Here is a 23,506-nt window from a genome sequence, read left to right on the forward strand (position 1 = left end):
CCTATTAACAGGCCTTCAGGTTGGTCCCAGGCCTTTGCTATTGCAGATCACACTGCAGTGAATATCCTGGTGGACATGCCCTTTGACACCTCCTGGAGTGAGTATCAGAGGGTAAATTCCCTGAAGTGCCCAGCTGAATCAAAGCGCACACCCACTTATCACCTGGAAAGATGCTGACAAATTGCTGAGCATCTTTTTTCTTTGAATAGCTTTTTGGGTGATTTTAACACATTATTCAGTCTGTCAAAAGGGGGGACATTGCCCAGGAGCAGGACCTCTGAAACTTCAAGGTTGTTAACTTAAACGACGAATCACCTGGGGGTCTTTTTCAGAGTCTTATTCAGGAGCTCTGGGGTGGGCCCAAGAGTCTCCATTTTTAACAAGACCCTGGGTGATGGCAATGCTGCTGGTCCATGGATCACACTTTGAGGGGCCAGACACTAGCAGGCACACGCTGAAGCAATGTCCAGGTGTCCGCTGTGATGCAGTGAAGGCCGTTAGACTTAGCATGCTCAAGACTTGAATTCCAGTCCCAGTGCAGCGATCCACCGGCTGAGTGACCTTGCCCCCAATCTCTACATTGTCTGAACCTCAGTCTCCTCATCTGTAAACTAGGTGCAGTACCGTCTATAACAGGATGAGGCTGTGAGGATTAAATAACATCGACACATCTCAAAAACACTGTGCTGAGCAGAAGGAGCCAGACACGTAAGAATATGTCTAAAAGATTCCAGAACAGGCAATTGTAATCTATGGTGACAGAAATCAGAACGCTGGGTGCCTCTGCTTGGGGGGACTGGGGAGAGGGAACCAAAGGCTGGGAAAAGGCAGAAGGTAACTTTCTGGGGTAGAGGAATATCTTGCTTGTTTTAGTAGTTACATGGGTATCTATTAATACATTCGTCAAACTCATTGAGCTACACACTTAAAATCTGTGCATTTCATTGCATGTAACTTAGATCTAGACTCTAAAAGACATTAACAGCAATTACACCATTTCATGCAAACCGTGACGTGCCACCAAAATGGAAGCTAGTCCTATCTTAGGGAGATGCAGCACGTGCGTGCCTCTCCTGGGATGAAGTCACCGGTCGCCTGGGCCCGGAGACGGCCCTCCCAACTCCGGGGGCAGCGCTCTCCCGGCCCGTTCGTTACTCCCATGGCTGCGCTTACTTGCTTTGGAACTCGCAGAGGGTGCGCTGCGCCTCTGCGCCCTGGCGCTCCAACCGGGTGCGCTCGGCAGCCAAATCCCGGGCGCGCTGGCGGTTGCCCTCGACGTGTCGGGCGAGGGCATCCTCGGGGCCGGCCAGCTCGTCCAGGCGCTGGAAGGCGTCCAGCTGCTTCCGCAGGACGGCGTGGCGCTGCTCGAGCGCCCGGGCCCGCTGGACGTGGGCGGCTACACGCTCGCCGAGCCCCTGAAGCTGCGCCAGGCTCGGCGCGGCCGCCCGGCCCTCCACCAGGCTGTCCGGCGCGGCGGCGTGCGCCGCCTCCTCGGCGCGCTCATACTGCTCCTTGCGGGCCTGGAAGACGTAGCTGCGCCGGTACATGACTCCTCTGCGGGCGAGCGTGCAGCCGGCTCCCGGAGGCCCCTTGTCGAGACAGCAGCGCGCTAAATAAACATCGGAGGCCCCTGGCACGCCGCTGGGACGTTCCAGAGCCGACCAGCTGTTGCTCAGCGCTGCGCCCAGCCTCGGGGGAGAACAAAAGAGCGGTCGGCCTGCTTTTGTGCGCTGGATTAGCGGCCCATACAGCTCTGGGGGTTGAAAGGTTACATTGGGCAATGTGGTTTTTGTTCCGTGATTGTTAAAGCCCGCTGTTTTATGAGTAAATGGAGGGTCAGGAGGACAGGAGAGGCATGCCTTTCTTTTGACTGCTTCCACTGGGAATTGTGAAGGAAGCCCAAGGGAGCTTGTTAAACTTGGACTAGACGGAGAGCCCAAGGACCCCTGGCTTTGTCTCTTCTCTCTCTTTCAGTCAAGCTCTCAATGCCAGAACTTTTTAACAACACCATTTTCTTTTCTGATTACTTAAGCGATTCTTTTTCGTAATTGCAACATGACATTCAGGACCCCTACTTATATTAGGGGTTCTTAACCGTGGATGCAAAATCAAATGGCACCTCTGGGTAAATTGTGAGGTGTATTGCAAGTAAGTTCTTACTGATACTTGTGCATGTTTGTAACCAATCTCTTCTTTGTACAATAACTCAGAAAAGTTGTCCTTATTATATTATCCTGACTCTTATGGATTCTGAAAACCTTTCCAGAGTAGGAGATACAAGCAGAGCTCCATCAGGACATTGGCATAATAGATTATTTGAACCAAAGAAAAAATTCTTAAAGATTTGATAAATTGGCCAATTCTCAATTACATAATATGAAGGAATTTTTTTTTGCCACTATGTTTCCTTTGAATTTGTATTATGGAAATAACAAAGCTAGGCTTTGACAAACTTAAAAGTAAATTGTGGGTGTTGAAAGAAATGAATAGCATCTGATGAGAATGTTCCTAAATATAAATATTTTGTCCTATCTCCAGTTTTAAAAATCATTATCAAAAGCCTGTTTTCATAAAAGTAAGGATTAGCAGTGCCATATAATTAACTCTATGGATTGCACATAGTATACTACAAATTAACGCCATAGTTATCAAAGATCAAGAAAATTACACAGAACTTTTTTGGTTTCTCAGAATTTATTTTTTTCTCCAAAAGGACTATAATAATGGATTCAGTCTGGGATGAATCTATGTAAGGGCCAAAGTTGTGCTGGCGGTGTGGTTATTATTCTATTTTGCTGTCTTAAGCCATTTAAAAATAGATTTTATGATCAAATCAAGGAGCACCCATGAGTATTTTCTATGGTACGGCACACATATACCATGCTGATTGCATGGTAAATTGGTTTCAGGCTTCCTAGAGAGCAAAACCAACGTAGGACAAGAATAATCTATTTTAAAAAATCATTCATTCCCTCTGACATCACGTATCCGTCAGCTCTTGCTACAGAACAAAATGGCCCCCTAACTAAGTAGCAGACAAGAAGTCTTTATCACTCCGTCCCAGGTCTGCAGCTCAGCTGGCTAGCTCTCCTGCAAGCTGCAGGTCTTCTGATCAGCTGGTGCAGCTGTGCTCCAAATGTCTGTCATCCTCCTAGAGGTAGCAGTGACAGAAGGACGAGAGCAAGCCCAGGCACACAAGATTGTCCCAAGCCCTTGTTGGCATCACATCTGCTAACATCCCGTTAGTCAAAGCAAAGCCCACAGCCACCGCCTCAGTCAAGAGGCAGGGAAGAGGCATGGCTCACCGAAGGCCATGGTGAGGGTGTGGGTGTGGAACTCTGTCACAATGGAGTGAAGCATTGGGACCAGCAACCCAGTCTACCACTCATAGAAATCCCGTTTGAGAAAAATATAAACTTCCAGGAACATAACAAAAGAAAAAATATTATTTCCTTTTAATCCAGTGGAACAAACACTTAGAAAATATCTACTCACAAAGCATCCTCTGGAAGAGTTAAATATTGAACAAGGTCAAGTCCCTACCTTTAAGGGGCAGGAGACAAATTCCTACTCAATGAATGAAGACACAAGGAAATCTGGGAGAAGTTCTAAAATAGAGATGGTAATAAAACTCTGTGGTTGTATCAAGGCAGCAGCAGTGAGCGGTGTGTGGGCAGGTAGGGAAGTTGGAATTCCAGGCAGAACAGCATGAATGAGGTGTGAGCCCTGTGCTCCCTGAACGTGGTGAGGCTAAATCGAGACGGGCATGGCAAGAATGGTCCCACAAGGGTAAGTTCGAAGGCCTCCCGTTAGTGGTAGTGGATTGAACATGGACATGATCTCTACACCCTCCCCCAAGCCCCACCAAAACTGGCAGCAAAGAATGTTTTTAGATTAAAACTCCACAAAAATAAGGAAGAAAAGAATACAGTGGACAAGATATGTCAACAAATTTTCAGGAAACTGACTTAGCACAGTGGAGAAAGCTAAGAAACCTAAGTGTCTCGGGGGTATGGGAGAGGAAAACAGCTGGTTCATGCAAGAGAACCTCAGAAATCTTAGGAATTGGTTGTACCAGATATGGCAGAAGATGGAGGTGAAGGGTAGCATTACCGAGTCCAAGCTCGTACTGCTCACCACACGACAGGCCAATAAATGGAAAGGAGAGTTGTTGGGGGAATGAATAGTGACTTTATTCAGAAAGCCAGCAGCCCGAGAAGATGGTGGACTCGTGTCCCAAAGAACCATCTTCCCGAGTTAGAATTCAGGCTTCTTTTATACTAAAAGGGGAGGGAGGGTGGCTGCTTGTTGCAATCCTCTTGGTGCAGGAATCCTTTGTTCTTGCAGCTGTCCAGGTAGGTCTGGTCACAATGCTCCTATAAACCTTCAAGAAGTATTATTCTCTGCCTGCAACTTTTTAATCTCTATATGAATGGAAAAGTGTTATACCTTTAAAGGTCAGAGCCTTGAGAATAGGTTCTCCTGTGTATTTCAGGCTATAGGCAACATTCTTTTACAAAAGGTGCAGAGCCTGCATGACTAAGCCCCAGCAACAGAGCACAAAGGTTAGAGCTAAAGGAATAGATTCAATATGGAGTCAGGTTTGTTCTCTGTTACAGTAGAGCTGAAACACAAGAGGGTTGCCTGAGAGTCTGCAGAGGAGCAGTTAGAATTTCAGATCTCCTACCCGACCCTGCACAGCCAGGCAACCACCCAATCCCCATCATGACAGGAGACTGGAAGTTATTCTCCAGTGAAATTGAACAAGACCAAGTTGCCAGGCACAGCCAAGGGTAGAATGATGGCCAGTTGAAGCCGGTGGGAAAGACAGGCAGCTGCAGGCAGTGGGAGGTGGGCCAGCAGGTCCATCTGGTCCCAGTATGGGCACTGGTAGAAGGGGGATAATCACTAACAGAACGAGGGTCACCATACCTCCCAGTTTACCTGAGACCATCCACGTTTACACCCTTTATCTCAGTGTAAGTGTAGGTGCCACCCAGTCTCAAGAGTATTGTGGTTTGTCTGAGAAGGACACAACAAACATCTCATCCTGGCCCTGGATGCATAGCCTGAATCTAACCATATAAGGAAACATCCAGACAAACCCAAAATAAGGAACATTATTAATAAAAATAGATGGGAACAATGTTCTTTAAAATGTTAATATCATAAAAGACAAAGAGAGACGTGGAAAGACTCCAGATTAAAGATGTGACATCCAGATGCAGTACTGATCCTAGACTGGATCCTGTGCTGGAGGAGAAAAGATGCTGTAAGGTCATCACTAGATCCTTTGGCAAAATCGGAAGATGGACAATAGATTACACCTGTATCAATGTTAAATTTACTGAAGTTTATGCCTACGCCACTGTTAAGTAAAATAATATCTTTATTCTTAGAAAATAGCTTCTGGGGACTTCCCTGGTGATCCAGTGGTTAAGAATCTACCTTCCAATGCAGGGGACTCGGGTTCGATCCCTGGTTGGGAAACTAAGATCCCACGTGCCGCAGGGCAGCTAAGTCCCGCGCGCCACAACTACTGAGCCTGCGCGCTCTGGAGCCCATGTGCCACAACTAGAGAGAAGCCTGTGTGCCGCAACAAAAGATCCTGCGTGCCGCAACTAAGACCTGATGCAGCCAAATAAATAAATAAATATTTAAAAAGAAAAAGAAAAGAAAATATCCTCTGAACTATTTAGGAGTAAAATGCATGATGTATGTAACTTACCCTCAAATGATTTTTTTAAATTACATGCATAAATATATACATAAACATAAACATTAAAATGTATGGAAAGAGAAAGAGAAGGAAAATGGGGCATAATAATAACCATAGGTGAATCTCGGTAAAAGGTATGCGGGTGTTGTTTGTACCATTCTTACATAGTTTGAGATTATTTTCAAAAACATTTGTGAAAAGTGTGATCACCTTATACATTAAGCACTTTGCGGTGTAGACATCTAAGAATTATTACTTGCTTTACTTTATAGCCGACTAGCTACATAAAAGCAAAGAGAGGGAGAGGGACAGAGGGGAAATGGTTTAGTCAACTGTGCAAAAACAATAGGAGAAAATGGTCTATAACCATTGACCAATTTTAATCATGTGGAATATGTGATGACATAAGTGAAAGAGTTTATAACAAACATGAAGGGGAGCAGATAAAACAAAAAAACAGATGCACAGTGATTATAGTCATATAACAACATACATATAATTAGAAATTAGTGTAATATGCCAGGTTTTATGTTCATCACATCTTTTTATTTCCATTTCAAGTTGTTTCAATACATGACACTTTAAAATTTTTGTCCACTGAAAAAATAGGCATAGATGGCTTGCCTTTTAGTCAATTTCATACTCTAGAGGTTTAAGCCTTCCCTTTCAGTTCAGATACGTTCTGAGTTGCTCTGGGCTTTTTACAGACATAAAGGGTAGTGGAGGGGTCCCTGCCGTCTACTAGCTGTGAGGCCTTGAACAATTCAGTTAACCCGCTTTCTGAAAAGATGGAATTGAGCTCAGGAATCACTACCATCTTGCTGCTCATTATGGGCTGAATTGTGTCCTCTAAAATTCATATGTTGCAGCCCTCACCCCCCAATTTCTCAGAATGTGACTGTATTTTGGAGACAGGGCCTTTGAAGAGGTAACTAAGATAAAATGAAGTCATGTGGTTTGGTCCTAATGAAATATGACTGGTGTCCTTATAAGAAGAGGAGATTAGGACACAGATAGGAGCAGAAAGGAAAACCACACGAAGACACAAGGAAAAGACAGCCGTCTACAAGCCAAGGAGAGAGGCCTCAGAAGAAACCACCCTGATGACACCTTGATCTCGGACTTCTAGCCTCCAGAATTGTGAGAAAATAGACTTCTATCGCTTGAGCCACCCAGTCTGTGGAACTTTGTTGTGGCAGCCCTAGCAATCTAGTAGACTGCCACAAGCATTCTGATCCTGCACGGTCTCCTATTAGGGTCCGTCCTTTCCCAGGACATACACATGTCTGCCACAAGAGGGCCATGCTGCCCTAAGAGTGCCTCCTGGCCCCAGGGCCACTGCAGATGGCAGAGGGGGCAGCTGGGTGCACAGATGCACAGCTTGAAGCCTTGCCACCAAACTGGATCAACTCAAAAGGAGAGTCACTCTGGAAAGGCTCGTGTTGAGTAAGGTGGCCAGCAACCCCAGAGTGAAAGGGCAAACCTCTGACCACCCCCAATGCCGGCTCCCTTAGACTGGCCTCCCCATCAGCTGTAAAGCAGGCTTGGCTGCTCTGTAAGTGATGCATCGACACGAAGAAACACACTCAAAAGCAAGGCTCTCTCTCCAACTGCACACACGCTGTGGACGCTGAAGGCTTTCTGGAAAGTGAAGCCATAGATTCACTCACTATCAAAGCCAGGAGGGCACTGAGTATCCACTTGCTTTTCTCAGGGCCCAATACAGTAACTGAAGCAAATATCAAATTTGATGACAGACATATTCCTTGTGTTTTTTGACTGATGGGACCAACAAAAGGCATAACAACTAAATGCAGTGCATGATCCTGAACAGGATTCTAGACCAGAAAAAACAAACAAAAAAAGCTATCCTGGAACATTATTGTGATGATTGATGAAATTTGAATAGATAGCAATATTATGTGTTAAAATGCCTAATTTTGATAATTGTTCAATGGCATATGAGAAGATGACCTTGTTCTCAGGAAACACATGATGGTTTAAGGGATGATTAGACACAATATCCAACTTACTTGAAGTGGTTCAGAAAATAAATAATATATATGCATATGTAATAGACACACATATAAATCAATGTGAATAATAAATAAAACATGGAATAATAAAGCAAGTAGAGAAAATAGCAAATAATTGGTAGATTTAGGTAAAGGGTATAATGGGAGTACCTTATACTATTCCTGAAACTTTTCTGTAAGCTTGAAATTATAACAAAAGAAAAAGCTACCCTCCAAAATCCCAAACACCTCTGGAAAATTTTTGCTGAGAGTAGATGCTTCTTAATGATAGCAAGAAAATGCAAAAATGCTCCTTTGATTCACCAGATGGTATCATGGTCTCGGCAACCAGGATTTCACTGATGACCAAGGCAGGAGTTTAACACACTAGTGATGAAGGGGTTTTGAGATGTATCTGGACTCACCTCCCCTGAGCACCAGACGATGGGGCACAGCCTTGGAATGTCATTGAGACAAGGTCATACCTACTCATTTATCCTCACTCTGGTTATGCTTGAAAAGTGGCCATGCCTGTGACCTCAGGGATGCAGCAATGAGTCATGATCCCAGCAGGCGCCATCCTCAGGACCAAGTTTGGAGAAGTCTCTCTCACAGTTATAATTTCTTGTGGCTTTCACTCTAGCCATGCTATTCATATTTCTGCTCTGTGCTTCTCTTTAAGATATCATTAAACAGACCTACTACCATGCTCAAGTTGGGTCAGCCTACATCTGAACCACCCACTTTTCTTTTGGAAATAGATTGTCAAGTGGTTTGATGTATCATCGAGCCACAGTTGGCCAACTAGCATGCTCATTTTGCCTAAAAGGAAGATGTTCCAGACCCCAGTTTTTACCAGTAGGAAATGGATTGCAAGGAATTAGGCACAAACATCCATGAAGGCATTTCTAATAGAACTACACAGTCACAGATTTAAACCTACATCTGGTATACCCACTGTTTTTATGGGTCCTTATCTACTTCCTTATTGCTATCAAGAGGAACTAATTGAACTATGTCACAAGAGAAGATGTTCTATCTTCTGAAGTTTACCAACTTCTCAGCTTTGACCTGAAATTGGGACAGCTGATATCCCAAGCTATTTTATGATCTATTTTCAGATTCTGCACTCAGGGATACTAAGACTATACATTTTAAGCCCTAACTTTCAACTCTCAGACCTAAATTCCACATAAAGTTTTCTAATGAAAGTTCTAATTATCTGGTTTGCAGAAGATTGCCATTGTTTGGAAGGCATATAGTGTTACTGAGTCCAAGCACATACTGCTTGCCGCACAACAGCCAATAAATTGACAGATGAGCTGTTAGGGCAAGGAATAGCGACTTTATTCAGAAAGCCAGCAGCCAGAGAAGATGGTTGCCTCATGTTCCAAAGAACCATCTACCCCAGTTAGAGTTCAGGCTTTTATACTAAACGGGGAGGGGATGTGGCTGGTTGTTGCCCACTTCTTGGTGCCGGAATCATTTGTTCTTGCAGCTGTCCAGATAGGTCTGGTCACAATGTTCCTATAAACCTCCAGCAAGACAATTATTTTCTTTTCTGCAACTTTTAAAATTCATATGAATCCATATGAATGGAAAACTGTTAATACCTTTAAAGGTCAGAGCCTTGAGAATGGGCTCTCCTGTGTATTTCAGGCTATAGGCAACATTCTTTTACAAAAGGTGCAAAGCCTGCATGACTAAGCCCCGGCAACAAAGCACAAATGTTAGAACTAAAGGAATAGATTCAATATGGAGTCAGTTTTGTTCCTCTCTGGTACAATTCCCCACTGTCAATGTCCATTCCACCATTTTGCAGGAAAAGGGGTGACAACCGCTCTGCTGAACGGGCGTGATGTGGGGGTGATTGTGGAATGGAACTGATCAACTTGGGTCAGGAAGTATTGCCAGGTTTCGGCAACCATGGCTCCCCTTTTTATGGCCCTTTCACAACACTTAGACAAGCACTTGAACATAAACATAAATTCCAGCGCTTGGTATAAGGATACCCAGGATGCTCTGCTCTGTGCTATCTTTATATCCTGCCAAACATTTCAGAAAGGGGGATTATTTCCCCCCCTTGGTCCTTTCCAATGAGTGGCTGTCTCCAGTGTAGTGAAACAAAAGAGAAGACCAAAAGTCATCATTACTTATCTGGTAGGAGACTTGGCTCGAAACAGCAACTTAAGATATTCTAATGGCTCACAAAACCAAGTCCCCTTTTCTTTCTTCTGTCCAGTTTCTGGAGGAGCGAATTTTCCTCAGGTCTGGTAAATCCATGGCCTTACATCCTGGCTAACCTAACAGAGGAGGGAGTGTTTAGCAGGACCTCATACGGTCCTGTCCGCTTAGCCGCAAGTTGATGTTTGGGTCCTTGTTCTCTCCAGGTTTTGAGGAGGACTCATCTCTGTGCTAGAAGGGATGCAGGAGCACCTCAGTTGAGTAGGCAGACCTACTGGAAGGAAACTTTTGAACAGAAGTTAGTATACGGCTAGAGTCTTAACATGATTGGCAACTGCCAGGTCCTTTAAGACGTCCTACAGATTCTCCCACACAGGCAGACACCTGGAATGGCCTAGCATACAATATTTCAAAAGGGCTTAATTTAAGCTTGCCTCTGGGAGTCACTCTGATCCGTTGCAGGGCAAGTGGCAAGGTTTTATCCCAAGTTAAATTAGTCTCTTGACATATTTTAGCAATGTTCTTTTTTTTTTTTTTTGCGGTAGGCGGGCCTCTCATTGTTGTGGCCTCTCCCGTTGCGGAGCACAGGCTCTGGATGCGCAGGCTCAGAGGCCATGACTCACAGGCCCAGCCGCTCCGCGGCATGTGGGATCTTCCCAGACCAGGGCACGAACCCGTGTCCCCTGCATCAGCAGGCGGACTCTCAACCACTGCACCACCGGGGAAGCCCAGCAATGATCTTTTTACTGGTTTTTTTTTTTTTGGCTGCACCACATGGCTCGCGGGATCTTAGTTCCCCGACCAGGGATGGAACCCGTGCCCGCTGCAGTGGAAGCGTGGAGTGTTATCCACTGAACTGCCAGGAAATTCCCAGCAATGTTCTTTTTAAATGTATGATTCATTTTCTCAGTTTTTCCTGTTGATTGTGGTCTCCAGGATGAATGTAGTTTCCAATCAACATGCAGAGCTTTAGATACCTGTCAGGTTATAGTGCAGAGAAAAGCAGGCCCATGGTCACTTTGAAGGGTGCTGGGCCATGCAAATCGGGGGCTAATTACCTTAAGGAGAGCTTTCACTACTTCAGAGGTTTTTATTGTCTGGGTGGAACATGCTCCCACCCATCCTGAAAAAGTGTCCACAGACACTAACAAGTATCTGAAGTTTCCTGCAGCTCATCTACCTGCCAGTAGGTTCTCCGTGGGGCAGGTTCCTGTATACAGTACTGAGTTGCCATGGGGGGTGCTGTGTCTAGCAGCAGTCTTTGCATTACTTTCAGCACAAATCATGCAGTTCTGAGTGACTTGTTGGATGTCCCTCTGTAGGTTAGGCCCCATGTTATACTTCTGAACCCATTGTAAGGTGGCATCTCTCCCGTAATGGGTACTATTATGAATGAGCCTCAGGACGGGGTCCAAGCCTCGGGATCAAAACAATTCCTCATGCACTACATTTCCAGCCGGGCGAGGTGTGATCAAGGGTGGATCCCCACTCCTTAGCCCTTTCTTTGTCCTCTTCTGAATACACCGGCGGGTATTTTGACAGATGGAGCTGAGGAAGAAGTGACCCTCTCACGGCTTGATAATTGCCTTCTTTGCAGCTTGGTCCGCTAATTGGTTTCCTTTTATTATATGAGTTTCGCCTCTTTGGTGGCCTGGGCGGTGCATTACGGCCTCTCGTGAGGGCTTCTGAACTGCTTCTAACAGCGACAGGATTTCAGAAGTGTGTTTTATGTCCTTATTATTTGAGGTAAGGAGGCCCCTCTCTTTCCAGATTGCCCCATGAGCGTGCACCATGGAGAATGCAGAGCGGGAGTCTGTGTATATACTCACCCACATTCCTTCAGCAATAAAGAGAGTTCTTGTCAAAACAAAGATTTCTGCCTTTTGGGCTGAGCTCCCCAGGGGCAAGGCTCTCCTCTCAGTAGTCTTCTCTGGGGTTATTACTGCATACCCAGAGCATCGCCTACCTGGTCCGTGAAGCTGCTCCCCATCAGTGAACACTTCCAAATCTGGCTGGCCAAGCCTTGGTCTGCTAGAGCACACTGGGTCCATGATGTTCAGGCAGTCGTGCTCTGAGGATTGTGTGGCTTCAGTCGGGAGCAATGTGGCTGGATTGAGGGCTGAAGTGACCTGGAGTCTTACGTTGGGATTGTCCGAGAGAATGGCTTGGTACTTTCCCATTCTCCCAGAGGTCAGCCAATAGCCCCCTTTTTTGTTCCAGTAAAGAAAGGAAATAGTGAGGGACACACACAGTGGTAAGTTGCCCCGGGGTATATTTCTCAGCTTCCTGAAGTATGTCACAAGTAGCAGCTACAGCTGGAAGGCAAGGGGGCCACCCTTAATGATATGATCTAGCTGCTTTGAGTAGAGGGATGTTGCCCAGAGCTTGAAGTAACACCCAGAGACTTATGTCTTGTCCTTCATGGACATACAATTAAAAAAAAATAAATTTATTTCTTTATTTTTGGCTGCTGTGCACAGGCTTTCTCTAGTTGCAGCAAGCAGGGGCTACTCTTCGTTGAGGTGCGCGGGCTTCTCATTGTGGTGGCTTCTCTTGTTGTGGAGCATGGGCTCTAGGCACGCGGGCTTCAGTAGTTGTGGTACACGGGTTCAGTAGTTGTGGTGCATGGGCTTAGTTGCTCAGCGGCATGTGGCATCTTCCCGGGCCAGGGTTCAAACCCGTGTCCCCTGCTTTAGCAGGCAGATTCCTAACCACTGCACCACCAGGGAAGTCCACGTTATTTTTTCAAGGCAACCTGAGTTTGGGGGTAACACACACTGGATCTGAAGATGCTGCTTTGCCAGGATTTCTACGTGATGTCCGTGTGATGCTAAGAACAATTCTAGGGCATCTCAGAGCTAACAAGCCGATGTTCCCAAGGCTGCATTTGGGGCACTAGTTTGCTGAGTCACTTGCAGTGCTGTTCTGCAGCTGCCTCTTAGGACCTCATAAGACCCAGTTGTTAAATTTTCAGGAATTTGGGGAACTGGTTGACACCGCACTGGTAGCTTGAAATCAGCCAGGTGGGAATATTTACACCACAGGAATTAACAAACACCATAAACACAGTTCAGGACATTTGCCCCTTGAAAGTCAGGTGTTCAACATCTACTGCCATCGCATTACCTGTGAAATAATATAGATCCATCTCTCCAGTGGCAGATGTTGATGGAGAGAAACTTTTGATGTCTTTTCTTCAGACTCTGCAAACTCAAAGAGAATCAGGCTTCCCAAGTATGTTATGTAAAATGGTACCCTAAATTTAAATGCTCAGCTTAAAAAAAAAAATTAGACTAGAATCAGAGTATATAGCCTGAGAAAATGGCTTGTTTTGATGTCCAGTTGGCTCAAGAAGTTTCTGAAAATTAATTTATGATAAATTGCCTTATAAAGTTAACATAGCTCCCAAAATGTTATGGAGCCATTTCAAAAACTGGGGAAGTCAGCCAGTAAATTAAAGTGTAGCTCTGTAAAGGAAGAAAGAGATTTATCTCAACAATAGTTGAGACACAGCTGGAGGATTTGGTCTTTATTTTAGTGGAAAGGGAGATAGCAATCCCTAGCTGATCTCAAGATTTATTTTTCCCCCTGAAATAATAGCTGACCATTGGCTCTGTTGTTTTTGGCTAAGTTTTCTACAAACAAGAATTTTGCAGCTGCAATGACCTAACTTGGAAAACAATTTGATAACATTTTGTAGAAAACACAAAACATTTGTTTTACTCTTTCTGAAGACCAGCAGTGGGACTAGGGGGAGAGCATAATATTTTGCCTTGAAACAGAAAAAAAGTTAATAACATCAGGGACTGGAAGAATACTCAGTTCAAATAAAGGTCATCTAAAGCCCGTGAAATGTTGTCTTTCAAACCAGTAATGAACACGCCTCACACAACCAGCTAAAATCCTGGATCCATTCAGTTGGTTATTAGGGCATAAATGGAGACCTTTATCATACAACAAATAGTTAGCTCGGCAGCTAGTTTTGACAAAAACAGCAGGAACAGTGGTTAGCTGCAAAAACAGACATGTTTTAGAAGAACCAGGAGAACACTTCTTGATGTGGTTGGAAAAAAAGAAAAGCTGCTTGCAGTGACTCGGATTTCAGTTGGATGAGTGCAGACAATCCAAATTAGGCAACATTATTGCTGATAGTTTGTTAAAAAAAACCAAAAAATTATATCAGCTCAGCTATCAGCAAAATGCCCTCCCAAAGCTGATTGAATATGTACCAGTGAAGTTATTTGAAGTAACTTGATACACTGTGTCATATCATAGGACATATAGATTAAAACATGGATGCTTGAGTTAAATAGTCCAGGTTTAAATCCTTCATGACCCATTAGCTATGTGATCTCAGCAAAGAGATGATCTCTCTCAGCCTCACGTGCTTCATCTGTAAGCTAGGGATGATATTAGCTCCCAAAACATGTTGTTAGGGTTAAATTATGTGCTTACAATGGTCAGTGCTTAATAAATATCAGTCATTATTTTTTGCCTGTAGCCTGACTTACTTTAAGCACTTGTGTTGACTTGGAGTCCCCAGAAGCAGACCCTGAGGCAAGGGATCAATTACAAGTATCATTGGCGCTCTGCATCCGTGGGCTCCATCAACCGCAGATTAAAAATATTGGGGGGAAAAAATTGGGGGGACTTCCCTGGTGGTCCGGTGGTAAGGCTGTGTGCTCCCAATGCAGGTGGCCCTGGTTTGATCCCTGGTCAGGGAGCTAGATCCTGCATGCCACAGCTAAGAGCCCACATGCTGCAACTAAGAGCCCACACTCTTCAACGAAGATCCTGTGTGCTGCAGCTAAGACCCAGCACAGCCAAGTAAAGAAATAAATATTTTTTTTAATAATAATAATTTTAAAAAAATTTTAATAAATAAATTTATTAAAAAATTAAAAAGGCTTCCCTGGTGGCAGAGTGGTTAAGAATCTGCCTGCCAATGCAGGGGACATGGGTTCAAGCCCTGGTCCAGGAAGATCCGACATGCCGCAGAGCAACTAAGCCCGTGTACTGCAACTACCGAGCCCACGTGCTGCAACTACTGAAGCCCATGTGCCATATTGAAGCCCACGTGCCTAGAGCCCCTGCTCCACAACAAGAGAAGCCACCGGAATGAGAAGCCCACGCACCGCAACAAAGACCCAACACAGCCAAAATAAATTTATTTAAAAAAATAATAATAATTTAAAAAAGTATTTGGGAGAAAAAAATTGGGGGGGATTCCCTGGCAGTCCAGTGGTTAGGACTCCATGTTTTCACTGCTGAGGGTGCAGGTTTGATCCCTGGTCTGGGAACTAAGATCGCACAAGCCTCACAGTGTGGCCAAAAAAAAAAAGGAAAAAAATTCCAGAAAGTTCCAAAAAGCAAAACTTGAATTTGCCCATGCTCAGGCAACAATTTACATTGTATTTACCACTATTACACAGCATTTACACACAGGTATTATAAGTAATCTGGGGATGATTGAAAGTGTAAGGGAGGATGTGCGTAGCTTACATGCAAACACGACACCATTTTATAGAAGGGACTTGAGCACTTGGGGAGGGGTCCTGGAGCCAATACCCCGTGTACACTGAGGGGTGACTGCAGTGTATTTGGGAGAGGATCCAAGATAGCAGTAGATGGGTGGAGATGTGGGGCGGGAAGGGAAGGCAGTGAATCATGGGCAACTGGGGCTCACTGCATCTGGGGCCTCTCGGAGACAGAGCAGGATGCCCCACAGTGACATCCCACCTGGGGCGAGGAAGCTGGGTTCTTATCCACCCACTCCCTGTCCATCTCTGTTTGAAGGCGGGTCCGAGGGCAGCTTTCAGGGTTAGAGGAACGTGTTCAGGGGACACTGGAGGGGCACTGGTAGAGCTTCTAGAACCTGCATTGTTGTTTTCTGATCATTACATGAGCTGAAGTTCCTCTACATATTTAACAGGTCAACCCTACAGCGATAATAATGCAACAAAACAAAACAAAAAAACTGTATTCATTCTATGCTGGTTTTAATGGAGGTACTAAGAGAAGAAATAAATTATGTAACAAAAAAATTTGTAAGTTTCCCTCAAATCAACACAGCACTGGGAATAATACGTGGAGTTTAAACCCTAATTCTGCTTTGAATCACTTACTTCTTCCTCAGTATCTACCACCTGAAGCTAGAAATGTATCTAATGTTTTTCATAGTGCTGTGCAATAGCTAAGTTTTCACGAAAAAGGGAAAAAATCCCTCTTTTTCCAAAAATCACAAAGTTTTAACAGCTGCAATAACATGCCTCCCCAGTAACTGAAACCACTCAAGTTTTTAGGAAAAATAACGTATTAAGACTTTCCCATGCATCCAGTCGAAGGTTCAGATACTAAAGTGATAATTAACACCTATAAACTCCATTCCTAAATTGAGAAATTTATCTGTTACATAATCTGATCATTTGTGTCTTTTTCATGTGAAAAGAGGAAAGTCCGTATATATGGCCAACATTTCCAAAATAAGTAACTGCCTCAGAGAAAAAGATTGAATGATTTGACCACATATTATATAGACTTTTTTGTGCTACAAAAAAAAGCCCCCAAAACAAAAAAACCTAACAGCAACAACAACCCCCAAACAATGTTAGATGTTAACCAAAAACGGAGGGAAAGCTTGCATATTGGATAAAAGACGAAGTACTACATAAAGATCACAAATCAGGGCTTCCCTGGTGGCGCAGTGGTTGGGAGTCTGCCTGCTAGTGCAGGGGACACGGGTTTGAGCCCTGGTCTGGGAGGATCCCACATGCCGCGGAACGGCTGGGCCTGTGAGCCACAGCTACTGAGCCTGCGCATCTGGAGCCTGTGCTCCAGCAACAAAAGAGGCCTCGATAGTGAGAGGCCCGCGCACCGCGATGAAGAGTGACCCCCCGCTTGCCACAACTAGAGAAAGCCCTCGCACAGAAGTGAAGAACCAACATAGCCAAAAATAAAATAAATAAACAAATGTGGGTTTAAAAAAAAAAAAAAAACAAAACTGGAAATAATAACAGTCCTTTATAAAAAAAAAAAAAAAAAGATCACAAATCAATCCAAAAGGACAAATATCCGATAGACAAGCGGACAAACAACAAAAGCAGCTGAGAATTTTATCTGTTACAGAGTCTGACCATGTGCGATATTTTCAAATGAAAAGAAAAAGCCGTATATAAGCAGCCCAGGTTTCTAAAGCAAATAATTATAGAGTTTGATATGAAATGTTAAGGAGGAAGTTGCATGGTCAAAAAACATGAAAAGATGTTCAAGCTCATTATTCATCAAATACTGCAAATATAAAATGAGAAAGTGGTACCTCCCAGCTAATTGGTGAAGGTTAAAAAGATCATTAAGTACCTACCTACCACTGATGTGGGTCCAGGACCTGGACAGCCATACACTATTCCTAGGAATGTAACATTTCTAGAAGGCAAACTGACAACATACTGCATATTTCTTTGGAGAGCTCAGGAATTTCGACCTAGCAACTTTGCTTACAGGAATTCAGCCTAAGAAAATAATTGGACAAATGTCTGAACATGTTCTCAATGGATGCTGTATCAGTTTGGGCTTTCCAGAGAAACAGAACTAATATTATATATATATTGAGAGTGAGAGCGGGAGAGAGAGAGAGAGAGACAGATGAATTGAGAGTGAGGAACTGGCTTATGCCATTGTTGGGGCTGGTAAGCCTGAAATCCGTAGAGCAGGCTGGCATTCAGGTAAGAGTTGATTTGCAGCTTCGAGTCTGAAATCCATCAGGGCAGGTCAGCACGCTGGCAATTCAGGCAGGATTTCTACTGTTACAGCCTTGAGGCGAAATCCCTCTCCAGGAAACCTCAGTTTTTGATGTTACAGCCTTTAGTTGATTGGACACAGCCCATTCACATTAGGGAGAGCAATCAACTCCTCGAGGAGTGTTTGACCAAGACACTAGGCACTGCAGCCGAGCCATGATGGCCCATAAAATTAACCACCATGGATGGTCATGCCTGCTGCTTTACAGAGAAAACAGGAATCATCAAAAGACACTCTGAACTTCCACCTGGAGTTCCTAGTCCAACACCCCTTTTCCCTTCCCGGGTCTCCTCATCAACATTTGAGTCTGTTTACCCCATGCCCTTTCTTTCTTTTTTTCTTTAAAAATTTTTTTGGAGTATAGTTGATTTACAATGTTGTGTTAGTTTCAGGTATACAGCAAAGTGATTCAGTTATATGTATATATATATATTCACTCTTTTTTAGATTCTTTTCCCATATAGCCCATTACAGAGTATTGAGTAGAGTTCCCTGTGCTATACAGTAGGTCATTATTAGTTATTGATTTTATATATAGTGGTGTGTTTGTGTCAGTCCTGATCTCCCAATTTATCCCTTCCTCCCCTTAACCCCCTGGTAACCAGAAGTTTGTTTTCTACATCTGTAGATAAGTTCATTTGTAGCCTTTTTTTAGATTCCACATATAAGCAATATCAAATGATTTTTGTCTTTCTCTATCTGACTTACTCTAGGTCCACCCATGTAGCTGCAAATGGCATTATTTCGTTCTTTTTTATGGCTGAGTAATATTCCATTGTATATGTGTACCACATCTTCTTTATTCATTCATCCGTCGATGGACACTTCGGTTGCTTCCATGTCACACATGCCCTTTCTTGAAGCATTTTTCTTAGCTCCAAGATTCCACTTGCTTCCGGGTTTTCCATTTCTTTACTCCTTCTTAGCCTCTTGAAGGGATCCTCTTCAAATTCACATCCTTGAATCAGTGGGGGTCCGCAGGTTCTGTCCTAAGCCCTCTTCTCTTTCCACCCTCTGGGCCACCTACAATCACATTCAGAGGCACATAGCAGGCACCTGCCAATAGCTTAAGCACATATGATGGGGTCTAGAGATAGGAAGGCCAGGGCTGGTTGGCGGACCCTGATTCCTCCCCACTCTCGTGCTGCCGACCTTAGTTTGTGGCTCTGGTGCCCCTGCTCACGAGACGCCTGCTGCTAGTATCTCCCCACCAACTGTTTGGAATCTGATTCACTCATGTATCCAACAGATATCTATTCACAACCTACTATGTGCCAACACTCTTCTGCACTGAGAATACAGAAGTGAAAATGTATATACAAATCCTTGTTCTTGTGGAGCTTATAGTCAGATGGGGGAAAACTGAAGGTAAATAAGATAAACAAGTGAAAAATGCCCTGTGTCCGATTGGGTAATGGGTGCTACGGAGAAGAATAAAGCAGAGGGAACCATTGCTTCTTGCTGTGCATTTCTCCTATTACACATAGGTTTTGGGGTGGGGTGGACCATTTTTGTTTGGGGACTTATTTAGCAGTATTGAGTCTCTTATAGCCCTACTCAGAAGCCTTCCATATTCTCTACTCTTTATATTTATTTCTGAATCTATAAAAGCCCCCAAACTGCATATAATATGAGCCTTTAAGCATGCGTAAAACTACCCCAATGAATGGTTTGGAAGGTGTGTTAGGGAATGGAGATGCTCCAGAGATCAACATAGTTTTTTTAAGGAGCCATTCCCCCGCAATCCCCCCTACAATCCACCCTGCAATCCCCCTGCAATCCCCCCTACAGTCCACCCTGCAATCCCCCTTGCAACCCCCCTGCAATCCCTCCTACAACCCCCCTGCAATCCCCCCTACAATCCCCCTGCAATCCCCCCTACAGTCCACCCTGCAATCCCCCTTGCAACCCCCCTGCAATCCCTCCTACAACCCCCCTGCAATCCCCCCTACAATCCCCCTGCAATCCCCCCTACAGTCCACCCTGCAATCCCCCTTGCAACCCCCCTGCAATCCCTCCTACAACCCCCCCTGCAATCCTCTGAAGCTCTTTACCGGAGTCCTTTCTTGCCTCTCCAGTGCTTTTGCCCTTCAGCTGGACCGTAGACATAATTTCTTGAACACTACTAGAGAGACTTTGAGACAATAAGATCGGTATTGACCAGCTCTCACAGATGTTAGATCATGCTTGCTTGTACAGTGTTCCCCCATTTTAAAAAAGGAATGTCATAAAAAATTTTTTCCATAGAATTAAATAATATTAAGATGGAAAAAAATTAAAAAGTAGAGGGACTCGGAAGGCTGGGGTGTGTGTGGTAACTTTAGATAGGGTGGTCAGGAGAGGCTTCACAGAGGAGGTGACATCTGAGCAGAGAACCAAGAGAAGTGATGGGACAAGGATCTGGATGGCTTCCTGGCACAGGGGAGCATGCTGATGACGAAATACGATGCTAGCCATGGTTTTAAAAATCACAGGAATACAAAACTATATCTATTGATAGATCACTTGTGTGTGGGGGTGGTGGTAGTGTGTAAATGTACAAACTCTGGAAGGACACATTTCAAACCAATGATAGGGTTTCATTTTGGTGAGGGGCAAAGAACTGCAGGGGAGTGAAGTTGAAATTTTCTGTTTTGTTGTTTTTAAATAAGACAAAGTACTCCCAGGTAATCTGTGTAATTAAATTTTTTCAAGTCACCTTTTAAAATCACTGGATTAAAAGGCAATGGGCAATGAGAGGGGAATACTTATTTTCTTTCTTATACATTTTCAGAATAAAAAAAAAACCCTGCATTTTTTAATAACCAGGAAAAAAATGCAACAAGGTGATTTCTGTTCTGTAACTATTTTTTACTGCTTTTTGAGTCAACCAGTAGATGACCCAGGGCCCACCTGTGTCACGGGCTGTGACCAGGGGGCTCCCTCTCCCTTGGCCGGCGGCAGGGTGTTCTTGCTGGGGCCACCCCCGTGACTGCTGCCTTTGTGCTGCCAGCATCACCGTGGCCACCTGCAGACACACTCCTGCCACGGCCTCTGGGGGTGGGGAGAGCCCCCAGCAGGCTGCAATGCTTAATAATGTAAGGTGAGCGAAGAAGCAAAGGGAGGAAAAGTACAGAAAGCTAAGCCTTCCAAAGGCAAAGTCCCGGGTCCTTGGCACCCACACCGGACCCCTGGCACACCCCCTGGTTAATCTCGCAGTTTCTCTCTCCGGGAAGCTGGAGATAAGCTTCCCAGCAGCTGGGGCAAAGGGCAGTCGGATGCAGTGTTGGGTTGCACTTGTGTTCCAGGCCAGCTGGGCGGTGGCTTCTTTACAAGAGCATGGGGAGCGACTTCAGCTATTTCTCTGCCCTCCGACCTCCCCTGCAACGTGTTCCAGAGTCTCGGCCCTGGGGGTCTGCACCTATCCCAACATGGCCTCCTCTTCCAAAGGATGGATGCCTTCGTCCCCTGAGACTGGTTGTAGGAGGGTCATCGGCCTGACCTGGCAGACTGACAGAAACATCTTTTCAGACTTGATGCCTCTTCTGGGTGCCTGGCCTGGGCCCCTCACAGGCTTCACAGTCCCTTAATCCATTTTATTTGAGGCATGGAACTGTGGTCTGAGCCTTTCTCACTTTATTTCCTTTTGGGGGGGGTGGGGGAGTGGGGGGGGCATGCTGCGCAGCTTCACTTTATTTCTTTATTGGTCCTCCTCACCATGGATTTACTATGACTCCAGACTGTAAAGTGTGTGTGTGTGTGTGTGTGTGTGTGTGTGTGTGTGTGTGTTGGGAAAGCCAATCTTAACACACTAGTAAGTAAAGCTGCTCTGTTAATAAACCTACAATGGTTGCACAGGATAAAGCAGCTGCAAGGAAGATTTAAGCTACTCATTACTAGGTTTTGCTAAGTTGTTACACCAGCCTTTCCACTGGGTATGAATATTCGTATATATATATTTTTTTTAGAAAATAAAATCAGCTGATGGAAGTTAAGGTAATGCTGACTTTGTTTCATGAGAAATAAAAACTCTACTCAGGAGAAGCCCAACCGTTATTTATGGCTCAGACTTTCTAAGTTTTCTCTGAAACAAGCTGATATTCTGGATTCCCAATATTCTCTGCAGAATGCCTAGTTTCACAGAGAGGTGGAGGAATTTTTACCAGGAAGGAAAAATTTTTTTTTTCCTAAGGGGAAAATATTTCTAAATGTACCCTCATGAAGTATTTTCATTATATTAGCCAAAAAGAGTCTGGACTAAATAAAGTATAAAGCCAAAGGCATTTGAAATGGCTTCCTAGCCAGGAAGATCCGGCAACCATCTCAGTTTCTGGCCTCAGGAAAAACAAATGAGATCGCGGCTGGCCAGGAAGGCCACCGCGCAACATCCAGGAAGCGCTTTCTGCTCTTTTTTCTCTGAAAGCTTGGGAGTGGAGTCCCAGTTTATTTGTTGACTACACTGTTCTTGTTTCTTGTAACCATAGAGTCTGGTTTAGTTGAGTGTTTCTTATGTCAGGCTCTTGCCAAGCCAATATTTATCATTTTAGAAATTTCCATGAGTCATAAAATAAACCTGAACCCCGCTCTACCTTCTATGGGCACTTCTTTCCTAGAGTTGTTTAACATAAAAAGAAAAAAATGCTGAATCTGGAATCCAACACAGCATTTATCAGACCATATGCATACTTTCTCCTGCATCAAGGGTCCTTCTCTGAGACTTGAAAGCCACTGAAGGTGTGCAGCCTGGTGCCTGACTCCTCCCTACCCCCCAGCCCAGACCCCTCTCCGGAGGGCCAGGCCGGGGCTGGGAAACAAAGGAAGCCGGAGAGGTCTGAAGCCAGGAAGTGACTCACTGGCTCATGGGGCGAGAAGGAAGGTTTCCCACAGGAGTGAGAAACATAAATGATCAAGTGATTCCTTCCAACCCCAGCGTGGAAAATCTTGCGAGTGGACCACCTCTTAATGACTGAGCCTGAATTTACTGACCAAAAAATAAAAATAAACAAATGACTGTAAGACGTGATATGTTAGCCTCTCACTGACATGAAGAGTATGTGACATGAATGCTATTTTCTCCCTTTGTGCCAATCAGCTCCCTTCCCCCAGGTGTGGGTGGCTGAGAGAACCCCATCAGGCCACCACCTGGACAATTACAGCAACTTATTGATTTTGCTGTAAAAATAGGCCCTGTGTCAAGAGCCCAAGGCCTAGAGTTTATATAACAAAATTCGAGGGTCTGCCTTAGTATTACTAGAATAGGATACCCTACAAATTGCCAATACTGTGCTGGACACTCAATAAATCTTCCCTTTAGTGCATTTTTGAGCTAAAGGGGTTAAACTCATCAACACCTTCAGTTTGCAGGTGAGGACAGGAGGCCCAGAGAGTTATGTTGTACAAGAGGTTACACGGCCAGTCAAAGCTGGAACTGGTGACGGCGGTATCAAACACCGCATTGGAAGACTGATGACGGAAATACTGGCGTCTTAGAGGCAAAAGCAAAACAGTTATAGCAAAGGGCCCTGGATTTCACATCACAACCTCTGTCCCTTGGCTGTTCCTGGTCTAGCTGCCTTTGAGCCTTCTTTGAGATCCTCACTGGGCAGAGCTGGGTGTCTCTGTCTGGACCATCATTTGATACTCCTTCTCCCACCCCCAGAAGAAGGGAAAAGAGGAAAGGTAGGAAGCACAGCAGAGCAGCCCCTCAAAGCAAAAACAAACAAACAAACAAACAAAATTCATTTATATCTACCTAGGTATCTTAGTCCACGGAGTCTAGTTTTTTGGTAGAAACATTTGGTGTGCTGTCCTT

General features: G+C 44.6%; 1 protein-coding gene across 1 annotated transcript in view; it reads right to left on the reverse strand.

Moving 5' to 3' along the window:
* Positions 1-1,547, reverse strand: part of BFSP1 (beaded filament structural protein 1) — a gene marked incomplete at both ends in the record, with an annotated part of 37,777 nt that extends 36,230 nt beyond the window's left edge. Inside the window, one exon of the mRNA XM_082645330.1 lies at positions 1,174-1,547. Coding sequence (XP_082501456.1) covers positions 1,174-1,547 — 374 coding nt within the window. The remainder of the gene's footprint in view (positions 1-1,173) is intronic.
* Positions 1,548-23,506: the final 21,959 nt, after the last annotated feature.

Source organism: Mesoplodon mirus (assembly GCF_964341445.2).
Source record: "Mesoplodon mirus genome assembly, chromosome: 15".
Taxonomy (NCBI): Eukaryota; Metazoa; Chordata; class Mammalia; order Artiodactyla; family Ziphiidae; genus Mesoplodon; species Mesoplodon mirus.